Below are 15872 nucleotides of genomic sequence, written 5' to 3' on the forward strand. Positions count from 1 at the left end.
ATACTACGGCCCTATAACGCATAGTTAAAACGAATGTGTGAGGATATGAGCGCTAATCCAAATTATATACATTTAAGGCCATAGACCTGTAATGGTAACCGGTAATTTTTGTTCGATTACGTAATCTCAAAATGTAAATTCGGCATTCTCCGGTTGTCAACAAAATCATTGCTTGCATGAACCACATTTACGTGCCGAAATAACAGACGAGAATATTAAATCACACGGAAATTGCCGAGTGCCATTACCGGTCCATTACATTTATTTAGAATTGTACTCGTTTAATAAAAAGCGTTATCTTATGTCAGTTCCCCGTTATAATATCTGAAGATTCCCTTGGTATCCGTTGGTAACCTCGACCTCTGGCAACAACCATTCTCTCGAGATTCTGCAGATATAAAAACCTACTTCTTAAATAAATGACATTCAATGAAATTATAAGTCAGAATCATAAACATCTTCAACAACATATCAGCGAAGTGAGCAATGCACCGTGGCAGACATACACAGTTTGCTTTACAATGACCCAAATTAAGAAACAAAAACAAAAACGTGAGTGATGTACCCATTTGCTCTTTAAGAATGCCGTTACAAATGCAAAACAGATTCCAACAATACATTCGTCAAAATTAACATAAAAATAGTCTACTTCAAACACCTACTGAGACTGTTTTCGTGAGTAAACATCTGTAATTTCTAAATACGATAAGAATAATAACCAGCCAGAACAGAGTCTAGCCTCCAGCATAAACGAAAGTTACTACTGTCAGTAATTCTTAGATATAATGGTGTGAACTGTGAGAAGATTGGGCGTCCGCATTCAACAGAAAAGTGTCATGCTTGTTAACAACGGATAAATGGTATTCTTTCGTCTAACAGATAACTGTCTCTCAATTTTTGTCGCTGGACATCACTCGACGTCAGTGCAAATATATCTCAAGTAGAACTTAGCGTGATCTGTCAGGATGTTACTACAACTTCAAGAGCTGGTGGCATTCTACTATATTCACTATTAAGATACCGCGAAAAATAACCAATAAAGAACGAGCTATCTGTGCGAAAATAATGTCCCCAACTGCCGAGTTTCGTAGTGTTAGGGAAATAAATCAGTATGTAACTGATCAAGATAAGTTTCTGCTAATTCCCATACATCATTTAGTTCCATTTAGAAGTTGCAAAATTATTGTACAAAGACGTAGTAAAATGTGTACAACAGGGGCGATAAAAAACTATTCAGAAGTATATTCTGCACCTGCTCTTTTTGCCATCTATCATTATGAAAAGTATTTTAATACACTTTCAATAATTGCAGAATTGCAAAAGAGTTGCAAAATTTAAAAAATGAAGTACAAAGAAGGAGATGATTAAAACAACTAGAGTTATCACTAAAGGTGATGAATATACACCCCGCATGCACTGACACAGTACATTGCAATTTGACGCACACAATATTGCATAATTATATGGACTGTATGTATATAGACTGTATGTATACAGTATAGTAACAAAAAACAAAGTCCCATAACTATGCAGAATATTTATCTAAAAGAATGTAACATGCACAACGCACAACTAGGGTTGGTACTGAACACTTGTGTGAAGTTTCGTTAAATTGTGTGTAAGGGTTTGGTAGATTAGGCACGCACAAGATTGCATATGCAGACTGTATGTACATGGTATGTTAACAAGAAACAAAGTCCCATAACTCTGCAATTTTTGTCGCTGAAAGAACCTAACATGTCGCATGCACAACTACTGTTGTTACTGATCACTTGTGTGAAGTTTCATTAAATTGTGTTAAGGGGATGAGGAGAGATGGTGCGCACAAGACTGTGTCTATGTATATAGTAAAGTAACAAAAAAACAAAGTCCCATGACTCTGCAAATTTTTCTTCTGAAAGAACCTAACATGCCCCATGCACAACTACTGTTGGTACTGATCACTTGTGTGAAGTGTCATTAAATTGTGTCAAGGGGATGAGGAGAAATGGTGCGCACAAGACTGTGTCTATGTATATAGTATAGTAACAAAAAAACAAAGTCCCATAACTCTGCATTTTTCTTTCTAAAAGAACCTAACATGCCCCATGCACAACTACTGTTAATACTGATCACTTGTGTGAAGTGTCATTAAATTGTGTCAAGGGGATGAGGAGAAATGGTGCGCACAAGATTGTGTCTATGTATATAGTATAGTAACAAAAAAACAAAGTCCCATAACTCTGCAATTTTTTTTTTCTAAAAGAACCTTACATGCCCCATGCACAACTACTGTTGGTACTGATCACTTGTGCGAAGTTTCATTAAATTCTGTCAAGGGGATAAGGAGAGATGGTGCGCACAAGATTGCGTCTACGGACAGACAGACGGACAGACAGACAGACAGACAACCTGAAACCAGTATACCCCCCTTACAACTTTGTTGTCGTGGGGTACAATAAGCTTGATTACGATTTTGCACTAACTTTAATCGACCTTCCTTTTTTTCTATTTCATCAACAAGTTGCAAAGGTATTGTCGTAAGGAAACTCAAGTATAATCATTCAAGAAGAGTTTTGGCTCTTTCAGTTCTTTAACTCTTCATTTGGTCTCAATGCCAACTTTATTCATGACAAGCTTCATCAAACTCCCTTGAGTAGTTGCAAGGGTATTGTGTGGACAAACATATGGCGTTCTCTCAAATTGCCATTTGGTATGTCACATCAAATTTCATCACATTCTTTTCAGCGGTTTTAAAGTGATCATGCAGACAAACATTGAGACCGACAGACTGCATTTCTATATCCACTTCCCTGCTTTTGTGGATTATAAATCGGTTTTCTATGCTATATACCTAATATTGTCTCACAAATTCAGTAAGAACATTGGCAGCCTTATCACAGTTTTAAAATTTGCTTATATACGGAGAGATATTAATTTGTTTCAGTGCCAGATCATAATACCTTTCATCGAATGAACACTAGATACAATATTTTCAAGTATAAATATTTGATCTGGAGATTACGACTGAATGGTATTTTAATCTTACTTGTAAAACAAAGATATTTTCTTCTCCGTTTTACCCCTTAACGTCTATAATCAAATCCTATTCACTTTGTAGCTCCGTATCAGCAAAAACTGTCATATATAATTTTCAATGATGAAAAACAGCTAAATTTCAATGTTATACTTCAGTAATTTAATATGCATGGAAGAAAGAGAAAAACACACTTTGAAATTACATTTGTACTCTAAGTTGCCCATTGCCTTAGTTATCAATTAGCTGATGTGCTGGGTAAGTTTCCTACTTACACATCTCTATGGATCATGATCATTAATCACGAAACACGTAATGAACTTTCATATAAATTTTAACCGCTCCAAGTCATAAATATACGGCTTATTATAATGCATAATGAGAAACATCTTTAATCTGAGTAAAACCTTATAGTTTTATTACTGAATAGCTTAGTTTCGCGGTAAATTATCATCTAAAACAACTTTATCTATTAGTCTCTCGGGAACTATGAATATTTTACGGTCGTGATAAATACAAGGCTATCATCTCTCGAATAAATTCCTTAAATACAATGTATTATTGATCTTTCTCAAGTTACATCACCATAGACATGCTTAACTATGTTCAGTCGTCAAGGCAGATGCAATGAAAATATGTCACTGGTTGTAGGTGCAGATGAAATATCTTGTTTAGGCGGTAACGAGGCTCTGTCGAGTTACCGATTAAACAGTTTCCCGAGAGCTGAATATTCCCATCTGCACTTACAATCTTTTTTATTTGCATACCATATTCAGCTAAAAATAGTAAAACCTCAAATCAACAAATGACTTCCTTACAGAATGTTTTTTTTTCTTGCAGCAGCGTTTTTAAATAAAGCGCATGAAAGTACGTAAACAAGAAATGCGTCAAGAGGTTTTCAAGGTAAACAAAAACGCAATAATTCTGTTTTTGTTTTATCACCTGCAGAGGAACCATCAAGGTATTCTGCTTTTATCCAGATGTAGGTCAAAGATTACTGCATGAGTCTACTACACAGATATAATTTGTTATACGCCATTTACAACACAAGAGTCATTTTACAATGATGGAGTCAGATGGAACTTTCCAACACGGCGAAAACACGGGCAACTTCCGTCCTGTATGCAAGAAAATTGTTTTCGCCAGCATTAAACGATATGCAAACAAGCTTATTGTAAGTTACACCATGAACTCACCGTATTGACAAGAAAACACACTATTACTTCTATAAATCTACTGTCTGTCATTAAACAGTTAAAGGCATCATGACGCTTAATAACCTTCGTCACCTAACACTCTTTCTTATATACTGCATAAGTAATCAAAGGTCTGAAGGACCTGAGAGTCGGTTACTGACTGACGTAGTTGAAAGAATCACGTTAAGGTGCACGGGGCAATGATAGTTGATAATAATGAAGTATATTAGGTTATTAAACTTCGCACTGGTATATTTGGACGAGTACTCAGCTGAAAAGTCATAGCCGATACAATTATATTTACAGTATTGTACTGAACAATGTTAAAATAACTTAAATTTTAACCTGTTCTTATTTTTCTTAGCAAAGTAGAAGGAACAATCAAATTTAGTGAATTTATATCCTCCGCCAAATACGTTGTTTTGTGAATGACGGGAGTATATTTTGAAAGAAATTTTATTTCAAGATATACACAAGTTATGTACAAAACATTGTGTACTGATTTATCCAAATATGTGATGTCCGAAATACACTTTCAATACAAGTTTCGGGTAAGATTTTTGCTGATTTTCGCCGAGAGTGGTTGTATTTTTGCAAGCTTGGCAATTATTTTGATTGAAATAGCCAACTGTCTGCTTACTGGAGATGGAACAGACAATATTAAATGTTCAACATGTTCTACCAGCATCAGTTTGATGTGTTTTTTTTTGTTTTTGTTTCAAATGAACAGATTCGTCAATTTTTCCCGACCGATTTCGTTATGATAAATATCAATTTAAATGGATGTACAATTGATGCAGACATCATAAAACTTTGTTTGAAATATACAAGTACATGTATTTGAAACAAGAGCTGTCCGTAAGACAGCGCGCTCGACTTTTCTCAGTGCTTGACTCTGAATTAGAGCTTTGCCAGTATTTTTTTTATAAAATGTTAACCAAGAAATTCTAAGTTAAAAAGGGGCATAGCTCTGTCAAAATTCAAATCAGAGTTATGGAGTTGTTTCTCCTGGTGTTGACTTCGATAGTACTTAGATATTTGACCCTATCAACAACTTCAAACAAAATATTCTCAGTTAAAAAGGGGCATAACTCTGTCGAAATTCAAATCAGAGTTATGGGGATTGTTTCTCCTGGTGTAGACTTTGATAGTAAATAAATATTTTAAGTTTCAAGTCAAAAGCTTTGATAGTAACAGATATATTTGACTTTATCAAAAAATTTAACCAAAAAATTCTAAGTTAAAAAAGGGCATAACTCTGTCAAAATGCAAATCAGAGTTATGGGGATTATTTAATCCGGTGTAGACTTTGATAGTAAATAACTATTTCAAATTTCAAGTCAAAAGCTTTGATAGTAACAGAGATGTTTGCCTTTATCAAAAACTTCAACCAAAAAATTCTCAGATAAAATGTGGCGTAACTCTGTCAACATTCAAACAGAGTTATTGGGATTGCTTCTTCTGGTGTAGACTTTGATAGTAATAACTATTTTAAGTTTCAAGTTAATAGCTTTAATAGTAACAGAGATATTTGACTTTATCAAAAACTTTAACCAACGGCGACGCCCGACGCCAGCTCTACTTTTTCTTCGAAAGTCGAGCTAAAAACTGTCGTGCTCGAAAACGAAAGTACAATTTGACAGTTGGCGGTAGAATCAAACGCTACCCGTGACTATAATTATCTATTTCTCGAGTTAACATTTGCCTGGTATGTCCACACGTGATAAGATTTGTACACGACAATTTGTATATTGAAATTTCATAGCCGGGCGCCGAGATATTTTATCCGGGCGGTACGCCTGGCGATAACCCTGTTAAACCTCTTAGGTATTGTTTAACCATATTATAATTGATCTAAATTAAAAGAATACTACTTCTGTGTTTAAAATATGTAAATGTTACTGTGATGAATGTTTACACTGACAGGAACATTACGTAATCTTAACTAAGGAAAGTAACTTAGACTCCGCTGAATCTATTCGTCAGCTACCGACTTTGGAAGTGTCTTAGAATGATAACCGCTATTTCATATTGCATCGGTACATATATTTTAGTAATGAAGTTCTTTTACAGATAATTTTATTTATTTGTTTGTTTGTTTTTGGGTTTAACGCCGTTTTTCAACAGTATTTCAGTCATGTAACGGCGGGCAGTTAACCTAACCAGTATTCCTGGATTCTGTACCAGTACAAACCTGTTCTCCGCAAGTAACTGCCAACTTCCCCACATGAATCAGAGGTGGAGGACTAATGATTTCAGACACAATTTCGTTTATCAAATAGTCACGGAGAACATACGCCCCGCCCGAGGATCGAACTCGCGACCCCGAGATCCGTAGACCAACGCTCTTACCTACTGAGCTAAGCGGGCGGGCTTTTACTTATTTGGGCTTTACGGCGCACCAACACAGTATAGGTTATATGGCGCCAAATAGGACTACAAATTTTGGTTCCAAATCTCATTTACATCGAAATAAAAACATGAGGTATGGACTCAAAATGTGCATTCCTGCTGGAATCACAGAGTTACTGCAAAACCAAGTGTTAAGACCCTATTAGTCGCCTCTCATGAACATGCAAGAGTAAGGCAGTGGTTCCAATTCTTTTCATACACAGATCGTCCCAGAACAACATGGGGCTCTTTTACTGTCTTTTACAGTTAAAACCATCTTTTATTCGATTTTACTTCATTGTGTGTACACCGATATTAAGAACTGACAAGTGTCCAGAATGATGTCAGGAGATAGGGAAACACCACCACGTGATGAGGATTCATCCGCGGAAGGGTCTCGTGCAAGGGTTTTGGTTTTACTCAAGTATGACACAAATATACTTCATAAACTCGACAAAACATATCGTTTTCTGGTCATGAAACTGACATAATTTAATTTCAGTGGTGCGGTTAACTCTTTGATGTTTGAGACATTCCAATAGAACTACATCACTGCTCTGTGATGTTCTGTCCATTTAATGAGAATTCGGGCGACAGTAAGGAATCACCGAACGCTTTCAGCGTCAGCTGGCTCAAAAAACAACAACAACAACAACAACAACAATAGACTTACACTCATCCGATTGTATATAACTGTATTCAAATTTTAAATGAATTGAGGGCATAAATCATGTTGTATTTGAGACAGAGTTTTAGAGCTAGCGTCAAACGATGCAAGCAATGATGTCATACTGAATTAAATCCATTAAGTAATAACAGAAATTATGTGAATTCTAAATATAAATGGGCATATCTCATAGACTTATTGACCTTGTGTCACGTGATATTGGTGATGATGTTGAATAACTATTTTAAGTCTGAATCCAATCCATCTAGTAATAACAGAGATAGAGTGAAAGTGTATCAAAACTTTAACCTGAAATCCGAAGTAAATAGGCGGCATAATTCATGGAATATTAGCGACAGAGTTATGACCTTTGTGTCATATGCGTGATGACGTTGACAAACACTGAAAGTTTGCATCAAATACTTTTGCTATAATTGAAACCAAGTAATTAAAATGTTTGTACATGAGTTATGGCCCTTGTGTCATATAACATTGGTGGTGATGAGAAACAGCTGTGTTAATTCTGAAGAAAATTCATCAGGTTATAACAACAATAAGGTAAAAGTATATCTTTTTTGTTGGGTTTAACGTCGCTCCGACACAATTATAGGTCATATGGCGACTTTCCTGCTTTGATGGTGGAGGAAGAACCTAGGTGCCCCTCCGTGCATTATTTCATCACAAGCGGGCACCTAGGTAGAACCACCAACCTTCCTTAAGCCAGCTGGATAGCTTCCTCACATGAAGAATTCAACGCCCCGAGTGCGGCTCGAACCCACATCAGTGAGAGGCAAGTGATCTGAAGTCAGCGACCTTAACCACTTGGCAACGGAGGCCCATAAAAGTATATCAAATCTTGACGCGGACATGGACGAGGATGCCAATACCAAAGTCTCTAGAATAATTCTCGATACACTTTGTATAGTCCAGGTGCTGCATAATATGCAAGGCTTGTGCCGTGTGGCTGTTGTAAAAGCCTCCTCGTACTTGGATTCAGTGCTGTTATATTTTCTGGGGTTTTTTTTTTTTTGGATCATGGAGTCCATTCAATATCTTTGTAATAGAGTTCCGCTTAAGCCGGTGCTATGGGGCATGAGGGGTGTTGCACCTCTCCATGACCTCTCATGAACAGACTCAATCAAACCTAATTTGCTATTATTTTGCTTGGTTGCATTCTGTGCCTCCAAAGGAACTTCTTTTTTTGCAACTGGCAATTAGCCGTAGTTTTGAAGACGGGAATTATTTTAGTGTAGTCCTGTTGCCTGAAGACATTCTCTTAAATTTAAGGAAGAAAGACATAAACATTACTGAAGTCTTAACATTGGGTTTTGATTAAGTTTACAATCATAGTTTATGTCAATATAATCTTGTTTAGAATTATTCCCGCGGATTCACGTTTTATTTGCTTTTATCTATTAACGTTTCATTTCCTCCATATTGCCAAATGAAACTTAAACCATCTAGAAACCGGGTTTCTATTTGAAAAAAAATAATGCTTGTAAATAGTGTTTGTAAATAAGGAAGTTTATGCTTTGAGAATGCCGCAAAATCTGGTTTTTCGTTATTTGCATTTGGCTTCTTTGCTGATGTTTTAGTATAGTTAATAAATGAAATCAAAGAATATTGGTTGATATTCTTTTATTTGTTGGGTTTAACGTCGCACCGACACAATTATAGGTCATATGGCGACTTTCCTGCTTTGATGATGGAGGAAGACCCCAGGTGCCCCTCTGTGCATTATTTCGTCACGAGCGGGCACCTGAGTAGAACCACCGACCTTCCGTAAGCCAGCTGGATGGCTTCCCCACATGAAGAATTCAACGCCCCGAGTGAGGTTCGAACTCACATCGATGAGGGGCAAGAGATTTGAAGTCACCGACCTTAACCACTCGGCCACGAAGGCCCCTGAAGATTGGTTGAAGATACCTTTCTTACACAGTTTAAATTCGTCTTTCACCTTCTGTTCGAAAATATGGCAAATATGTCAACCTCAGTTTTTATATAGATTATAACCTTACCAAGGTAAGGATTCTTCGTTCATCTGACATTGCACATGATGTAATTAATATTATTACACTTTTATGAAATAGTTTTTTACTTGTTTATGAAATTATTAACTCATAAATAATAATATAACACGTATGATATGAATGCGAAGCATAATGATTTTGTATGTCTTGTAAATGTTTCAAAATTCATAATGTCAAATGATAAGGTACCACATGTAATATCAAACAATCATGTTAAGATTTTTTTTTGTGATTTGACAGTCAAATAACAAAATAACAGACCGCTATTCTGAACTGTATAACGCTGTTACTTCAATAGCTATATCGTTAAACACTGGGTTGCAAATAAAAAGAATCTAAGCTCGGTAAAATACAGATAAACCATAGAGGGTCATAAGCGTGATTCTTGACAAACTAAATCTGACATTATTCCACATATAAATCTTGAAAACTAAAACATAAATTAAACGTCCCGTCTACATTTTACGATTATAAGATGGTCTCAATCAAATGCTTCATACTTAAATCTGTTTGAACATTTTTGAAAGAAAACATGTAAGATACAAAGCTACACTTGAAAGAAACGACCAAGAAAATGCCAGCGTTCTAAATGATGACTGTAGGTCAATGTTTATCATAATGTACCAAGAAGTGTTTCACTTTAATGTCACCGAGTAAAATGATACCGAGCGGAAACAAAAGAAAGTCCAAATTTGACCTTTATTCCCACCAGCGAGCGGCCTTGAACTTGAATCAACATGACCGAACATTACGTTGCGCATGTTGTCTCATTATGGCAATTTATTTGAATATCCTTAATGGGGGCTTAAAATTCACGAGCGGACTCAAAATAATCGGAAGTCAATCTTTGATCTCACACTTCGACCTTGTCCTTGAACCGACAAGTCCGTAAGTTCTGCAAGTGGACTCATTATTATATAAATTAAAAATATTTCCTCTAGATAAATAGATACAAAGCGGGCACATACTCATTCTTATTCCACCTTTGACCTAATCGTACGAACTTGTCATTGAAACAACACAGAAGCTGCGTTTTGCACGTTGTCTGATTATCATCATTGTTAATATGTGTGCCAAGTTCTTTGGTGGGAGGGGGTAAAACAATACAAAGCAGACACTGCTCGGTGACGTACGGACAGAGAAACAGGCGGCCAGTCGACCAGACCAGAAACAATATCTCCTCCCCCAACCAATTTATTTCGGGAGACATAGTTCTGCATAAACACGTAACGTATTATCTGCTTAGTACCATAGAATTTCGGTTACTCCTTACAGTAAATCTACTAATTTCCCAACGGATTAATTTTATATGATTTTAGACAAAATGTCTGATTTCTCAACTATATAATAATCATACATACAGAACATTCATCAAATAAGTTCTTTTCTGATAAAGATAAGAGTAGCCTTTGTAAATAAGATGCTGCAGTAGGAAGAACAAATTTGCTAATATCTGACTAAAATTCAGGCTATCAGAAGTCAAGAACAGCTTTTTGTTAACCACATACACCTCATACTTTGGTCTGTCCGGGGTATATGGGTATGATATTGTTAGAAGCAAGTATACTGTGACCTTCACCTTTGACCTAACGTCCCTAAAAGTAATAGTGATCGTTTACTGATCAAACACAATCATGCTTTGAAGTTTGATTGCAGTAGGCTTTACTGTTCTACTGACTTTGATGCAAAACTATTTTTATCTCAATATCACTCTGACAATGACATTTGACCTACCAATATCAACACTGATAGGTGTTATCAAATGACCTCTGGGAATCATTCTATGAAGTGTAACTACCGCATGTCAAGCTCGAGTTTAAATCTCAAGATCGCTGTGAAAGCGGCCTTGAACGTAATACTCTAAAGTTTGACAGTTACAGACCAAGAAGTCAACAAGTTTCATAAAAAAACTGTTTTCAGTGTCGAGCCTCTTAGACAATGACCTTTGACTGACAAATAGGAATAATCTACTGACGGCAGGAAAAATCCTATAAAACAATATTTACCACTGTAAACCAAAGTCTTTTCTAGTTGGTGATCAGAAAACGCTTTCAATCTTAAAGTCACTGTGACCTTGACCTTTGACCTACTGACCTTAAAAACAGTAAAGGTTATCACTTAATGGCAAAAATCCTAAGAAGTATGTCACTGTACTCCCAAGTGTTTGTTACTGATCAGACACCAAAACGTTTACAGTCAGACAGACTAGCTGACTAACCTAACAACCAGCATGAGAAAAATAATGCATACCATCTTCTTCGAAACGTGGCAGGCATAAAATACTCCTCCTTAAATAAGCAAATTTTCAAACAAAAAACAACTAACACTGATGTCAACAAATATAAATACTGGCATAATTATACATGAGCTTTATTCTATTTCTGGCCTTTATCTTTGTCTGATATCACTAGTTCTATATTCATCCATTAGTTTGGTTTTGTTTTGACATGTCACACCAACTTATTATAGGTTATATGGTGACTTTCAAGCTTTTGATCCAGGTGTTCATCTGGGCACGATGTGAGGTAAGGACGGGCAGATAGAAAGAACCACCGACATTGCATATCCCAGTTGGATGACTTCACGTGAATTTTTTTTTATATCCCAAGCAAGGTTTTGAACCCCCACTGTGGTATGGGCAACTGATTACAACCCTTACCAACTCTGCCATGGAAGACTCATTTCTCCTATAAGAGAAATGATACAAATGCAAATCAACAAAGTTGAGCCTCTTCATGAGGAAAATAATTTGAAGAAATTAGCGACAAACACGTGCAAACTAATACTCATATTCCTGTGGGTTTAAATTTGCATTACACTTCATCATTAACAATTTGGTGATATTTCGTTTAACATTCTTTTTTGTATAACTTGCATTTGTATATTCTTTGTCAAAGAGTACTTTCAAAGGCCCTAACTTGTAAATAACATTTTGTTTAAATAGAGGAAGGTCTAAAATTGAGAATTTTTAACATGAAGCTGAAAACCTCTGTTACAAAAGGAATCCTAAATATTAACAAAAGAAACTCTAAATTATACTATTAGAATACTCAATATGGATTACAACATAATTATGCAACAGTCATTCATGAACGTATAGTTTGATGAAAACATAAGTAAAATATTACTTTGTTGAACTTTATTTAAATTACGGCCCTTCAATAACAAAGAAAATTCAGTTAAAATTCTGAAGCAATTACATAGTAACTAACAAGTTGTATCTCAGTAAAAAAATCATACATTGGATTGAAACTTCACAAAAGACATCCTTCTTACCAACATAGTCATAATCAAGTTAGAGATCTCCTGGATAAAATTAAATCAAATTATGTCTTTTCTCCGACACAGACAAGTTGGCTGATTTTGTTTTATTTTGTTGGGTTTAACGTCGCACCGACACAATTAGGTCATATGGTGACTTTCCAGCTTTGATGGTGAAGGAAGACCGCAGGTGACCCTCCGTGTATTATTTCATCTCGGGCGCGCACCTGGGTAGAACCACCCACCTGTAAGCCAGCTGGATGGCTTCCTCACAGGAAGAATTCAACGCCCCGAGTGAGGCTCGAACAAACATCAGTGTGTGGCAAGTGATTCGAAGTCAGCGACCTTAACCACGCGGCCACGGAAGTGATGCTAATTTGGTTGAAGTTTTGCATGCAAGTTCTCAATGCCATTAAAAAGTATCAAAGGACCATAACTGCGGTAAAAATAGTCACAGCAGAAGTTCCTTCCTTCATAGTCATCTGCACATCAAGCTTGTTCATCTGGGAAAGTTTGAAGCAAATCAGGCTAATAGTGTGGAAGGAGTTGGACCCACAAGATTTCGGGACATATGAACGGATGGACGTACGCACATACGTACGGACGTCCGTATGTACTGACAGCAGCAACGCTATATGCTCCCCGCATATATGTAATATAATTCAGCTGCATAAGACTTTTCAAGTTATGTCCATTGTTCGACTTAAAAGTTTTAGAATACTAGTAGTTTGACAAGACCACTGTCTTATGGACACCTCATTTTGAAAAATTTATGACAATGGCTCCATCAAGCTGTCAGAAACCGAAGAGGCTGTTGAAAGCAAAAGCCTTATAACACTTTAATACCTGCAATCCCCAGACAGGTTCAGGTCATCTTTTCTTACATTTAGATTCCCTACAAATAGATGAGTGGGCCTACGTGGCCGAGTGGTTTACTTTGAATCACTTGCCCCTCACTGATGTGGGTTCGAGCTGTGTGTGTGGGGGGGGGGGGGGGGGGGGGGGCGTTGTTGAATTTTTTATGTGAGGAAGCCATCCAGCTAGCTTACGGAAGGTCGGTGTTTCAACCAAGGTGCCTGCACGTGATGAAATAATGCACGGAGGGGCATCTGTGGTCTTCCTTTACCAAGAAATACTTGAAAGTCGCCATATGACCTATAATTGTGTTGGTGCGACGTTAAATTCAATAAAATCAAAACAAAAACAACTAGAGGATGACCTCTGCCAAATGTGCTTGTATTTCATCAAGTAGTCCAGGAGAAGAAGTAATACAATGAAAAGTTTGTCGATAACGGACAATATATGATCACATGACCAGGTGAACTTATGAAAACGATGTAAGTAATATCTAATCTAATCTAAAAAGCAATGTGGTACATACATTCATCTCTGAATTTCTGTTCAGCATTAGGTCCAACACGTGCAAATGTTGAAACCAATTCAAGATGTAAAGCATGTTCCTCCCTGTAAATTGGGTCATCAAGGAATGTCTGAAGCTGCATATATACTTTCTCTAAAATCTGAAAAATTTTAAACAAAATGTTCTGTGGTGAAGGCAAAACAATTGTCTCTCTTAGAGTACAAGCTTCAACAGAATTTAGTCCAAGATATGCCAGAACATCTGTTACACAGAGGTGATAAGCTTGGTTATAACCTTGAACTTTATGTTCTGCATTTGTAAGAATGTGATGAAGATTTTTCTTCCAAGAAATGTTTAAACAGCTTAGAATGTATGAATATATACACAATGTGGAGACCACAATGTTTGACCTTCAACAAAATGAAATGCCCTTGACCAGGCTTGACCTAAATAGAGTCATTACCTCAAGCTACTCAATATGTTCTATCTAATAAACTGTTTTTGATGACTGTTCTGTTTCAAATGGTTTATGGTTACTATGACTAAATGAAACTTGCTAAGGTTTATAAAGAACTTTCTTTCTTTCAAGAGACCTAGCATTTAGACTGATCTGATTGTTTCATAATTGAATAAAAGCTAGAATTAATTTAAAAATTCATTTTTAGATTATGCTACTGAAGTTTTAAGAGTACATACAGGTTAATGTAATGAAAAAATATACAAGACAATTCAATGCCACACAATACACCAACAAATTAAAGTTGATACAGGAACAAAATTTTGTCCAGCTACAATGACATGCAAGACTGATCCAGACAAGTTCTTACCTCTCTAGTGGTGACAGTTTCTATTATTGTGCCAAGAGCTGGAATTGTAGCAATCCTTACAGAACTGAAAATGATACAAATATGTTAAAGATATACTAGACCCAAATTTTACACCCGCCTGCTTAGTGCAATAGGGAGAGTGCAGATCTATGGAATGCAGGGTCCTGAGTTCAATGCCAGGGTGAGGCGTACTTTCTCCGTGACAATTTGATAAAAGACATTGTGTCTGAAATCATTCATCCTCCACGTCTGATTCATGTGGCAGTTACTTGCAAAGAACAGGTTTGTACTGATGCAGAATCCAAGAACACTGGTTAGGGTTAGGTTAACTACCCGCCGTTACATAACTGAAATACTGTTGAAAAACGGTGTTAAAACCCAATACAAACAAATTTAACAAAAACACATTGTACACATGAAAATATGTACAATTACTACATGAAGGATAAGTAAACATGAAATTTACAAGTTCATTGTGCATTAGGTTTTAAAAAGTAGACACTTAGTACATGTATAATTAATAACAGAGTAAATAATTATGTACTATCACTAAAAAACTTGAAGCTTTTTTTCTAAATGACTGTTTCTGTATAACATCTAATTATGAATGTACTTTTACCTACACAATTATTTTATAGATTTAGCAAAAATGAATACATCTGAAATAAATATCTAGGGATAAAATATATTAGTGAAAGGTGGGCACTGTATGTCTTAAATTAAAAAGAGAAAATGTTATTGTAATTTGATTACTGTAATAATAATAGCAACAACTTATTCAAAGTAGCATATATACTAGTAACAAAAAGATGGCTTGTCAATTTGTAAAAAACTTAGTTGTTCGTAAACTATAGTCTGTCAAAATTTGGACAAAATCAGACCAAATATAACCTAGTCAGAAAGTTCATCACTTATTATTTCAAAAAGAAATCTGGCACATAAAAGAATAGATTTCTACATGCGCAAAAACAACTTACATAACAGGGTCACTTCCAAGTGTAACAAGAGCAGGAACACATCTGGTTGAAGCTAGAGATTCATTCACACTATGCATAACAATCTGTAATATATGAAAAAGACTATAAAAGATATGAAAGGGTCTAGACTTTCAATTACAATGTGTG

General features: G+C 36.0%; 1 protein-coding gene across 1 annotated transcript in view; it reads right to left on the bottom strand.

Moving 5' to 3' along the window:
- Positions 1–15872, bottom strand: part of LOC123549353 (RAB11-binding protein RELCH homolog) — a 140844-nt gene that overhangs the window by 56673 nt on the left and 68299 nt on the right. Inside the window, 3 exon segments of the mRNA XM_053545460.1 lie at positions 13943–14081; positions 14749–14812; positions 15726–15808. Coding sequence (XP_053401435.1) covers positions 13943–14081; positions 14749–14812; positions 15726–15808 — 286 coding nt within the window.

Source organism: Mercenaria mercenaria, chromosome 6 (assembly GCF_021730395.1).
Source record: "Mercenaria mercenaria strain notata chromosome 6, MADL_Memer_1, whole genome shotgun sequence".
Taxonomy (NCBI): Eukaryota; Metazoa; Mollusca; class Bivalvia; order Venerida; family Veneridae; genus Mercenaria; species Mercenaria mercenaria.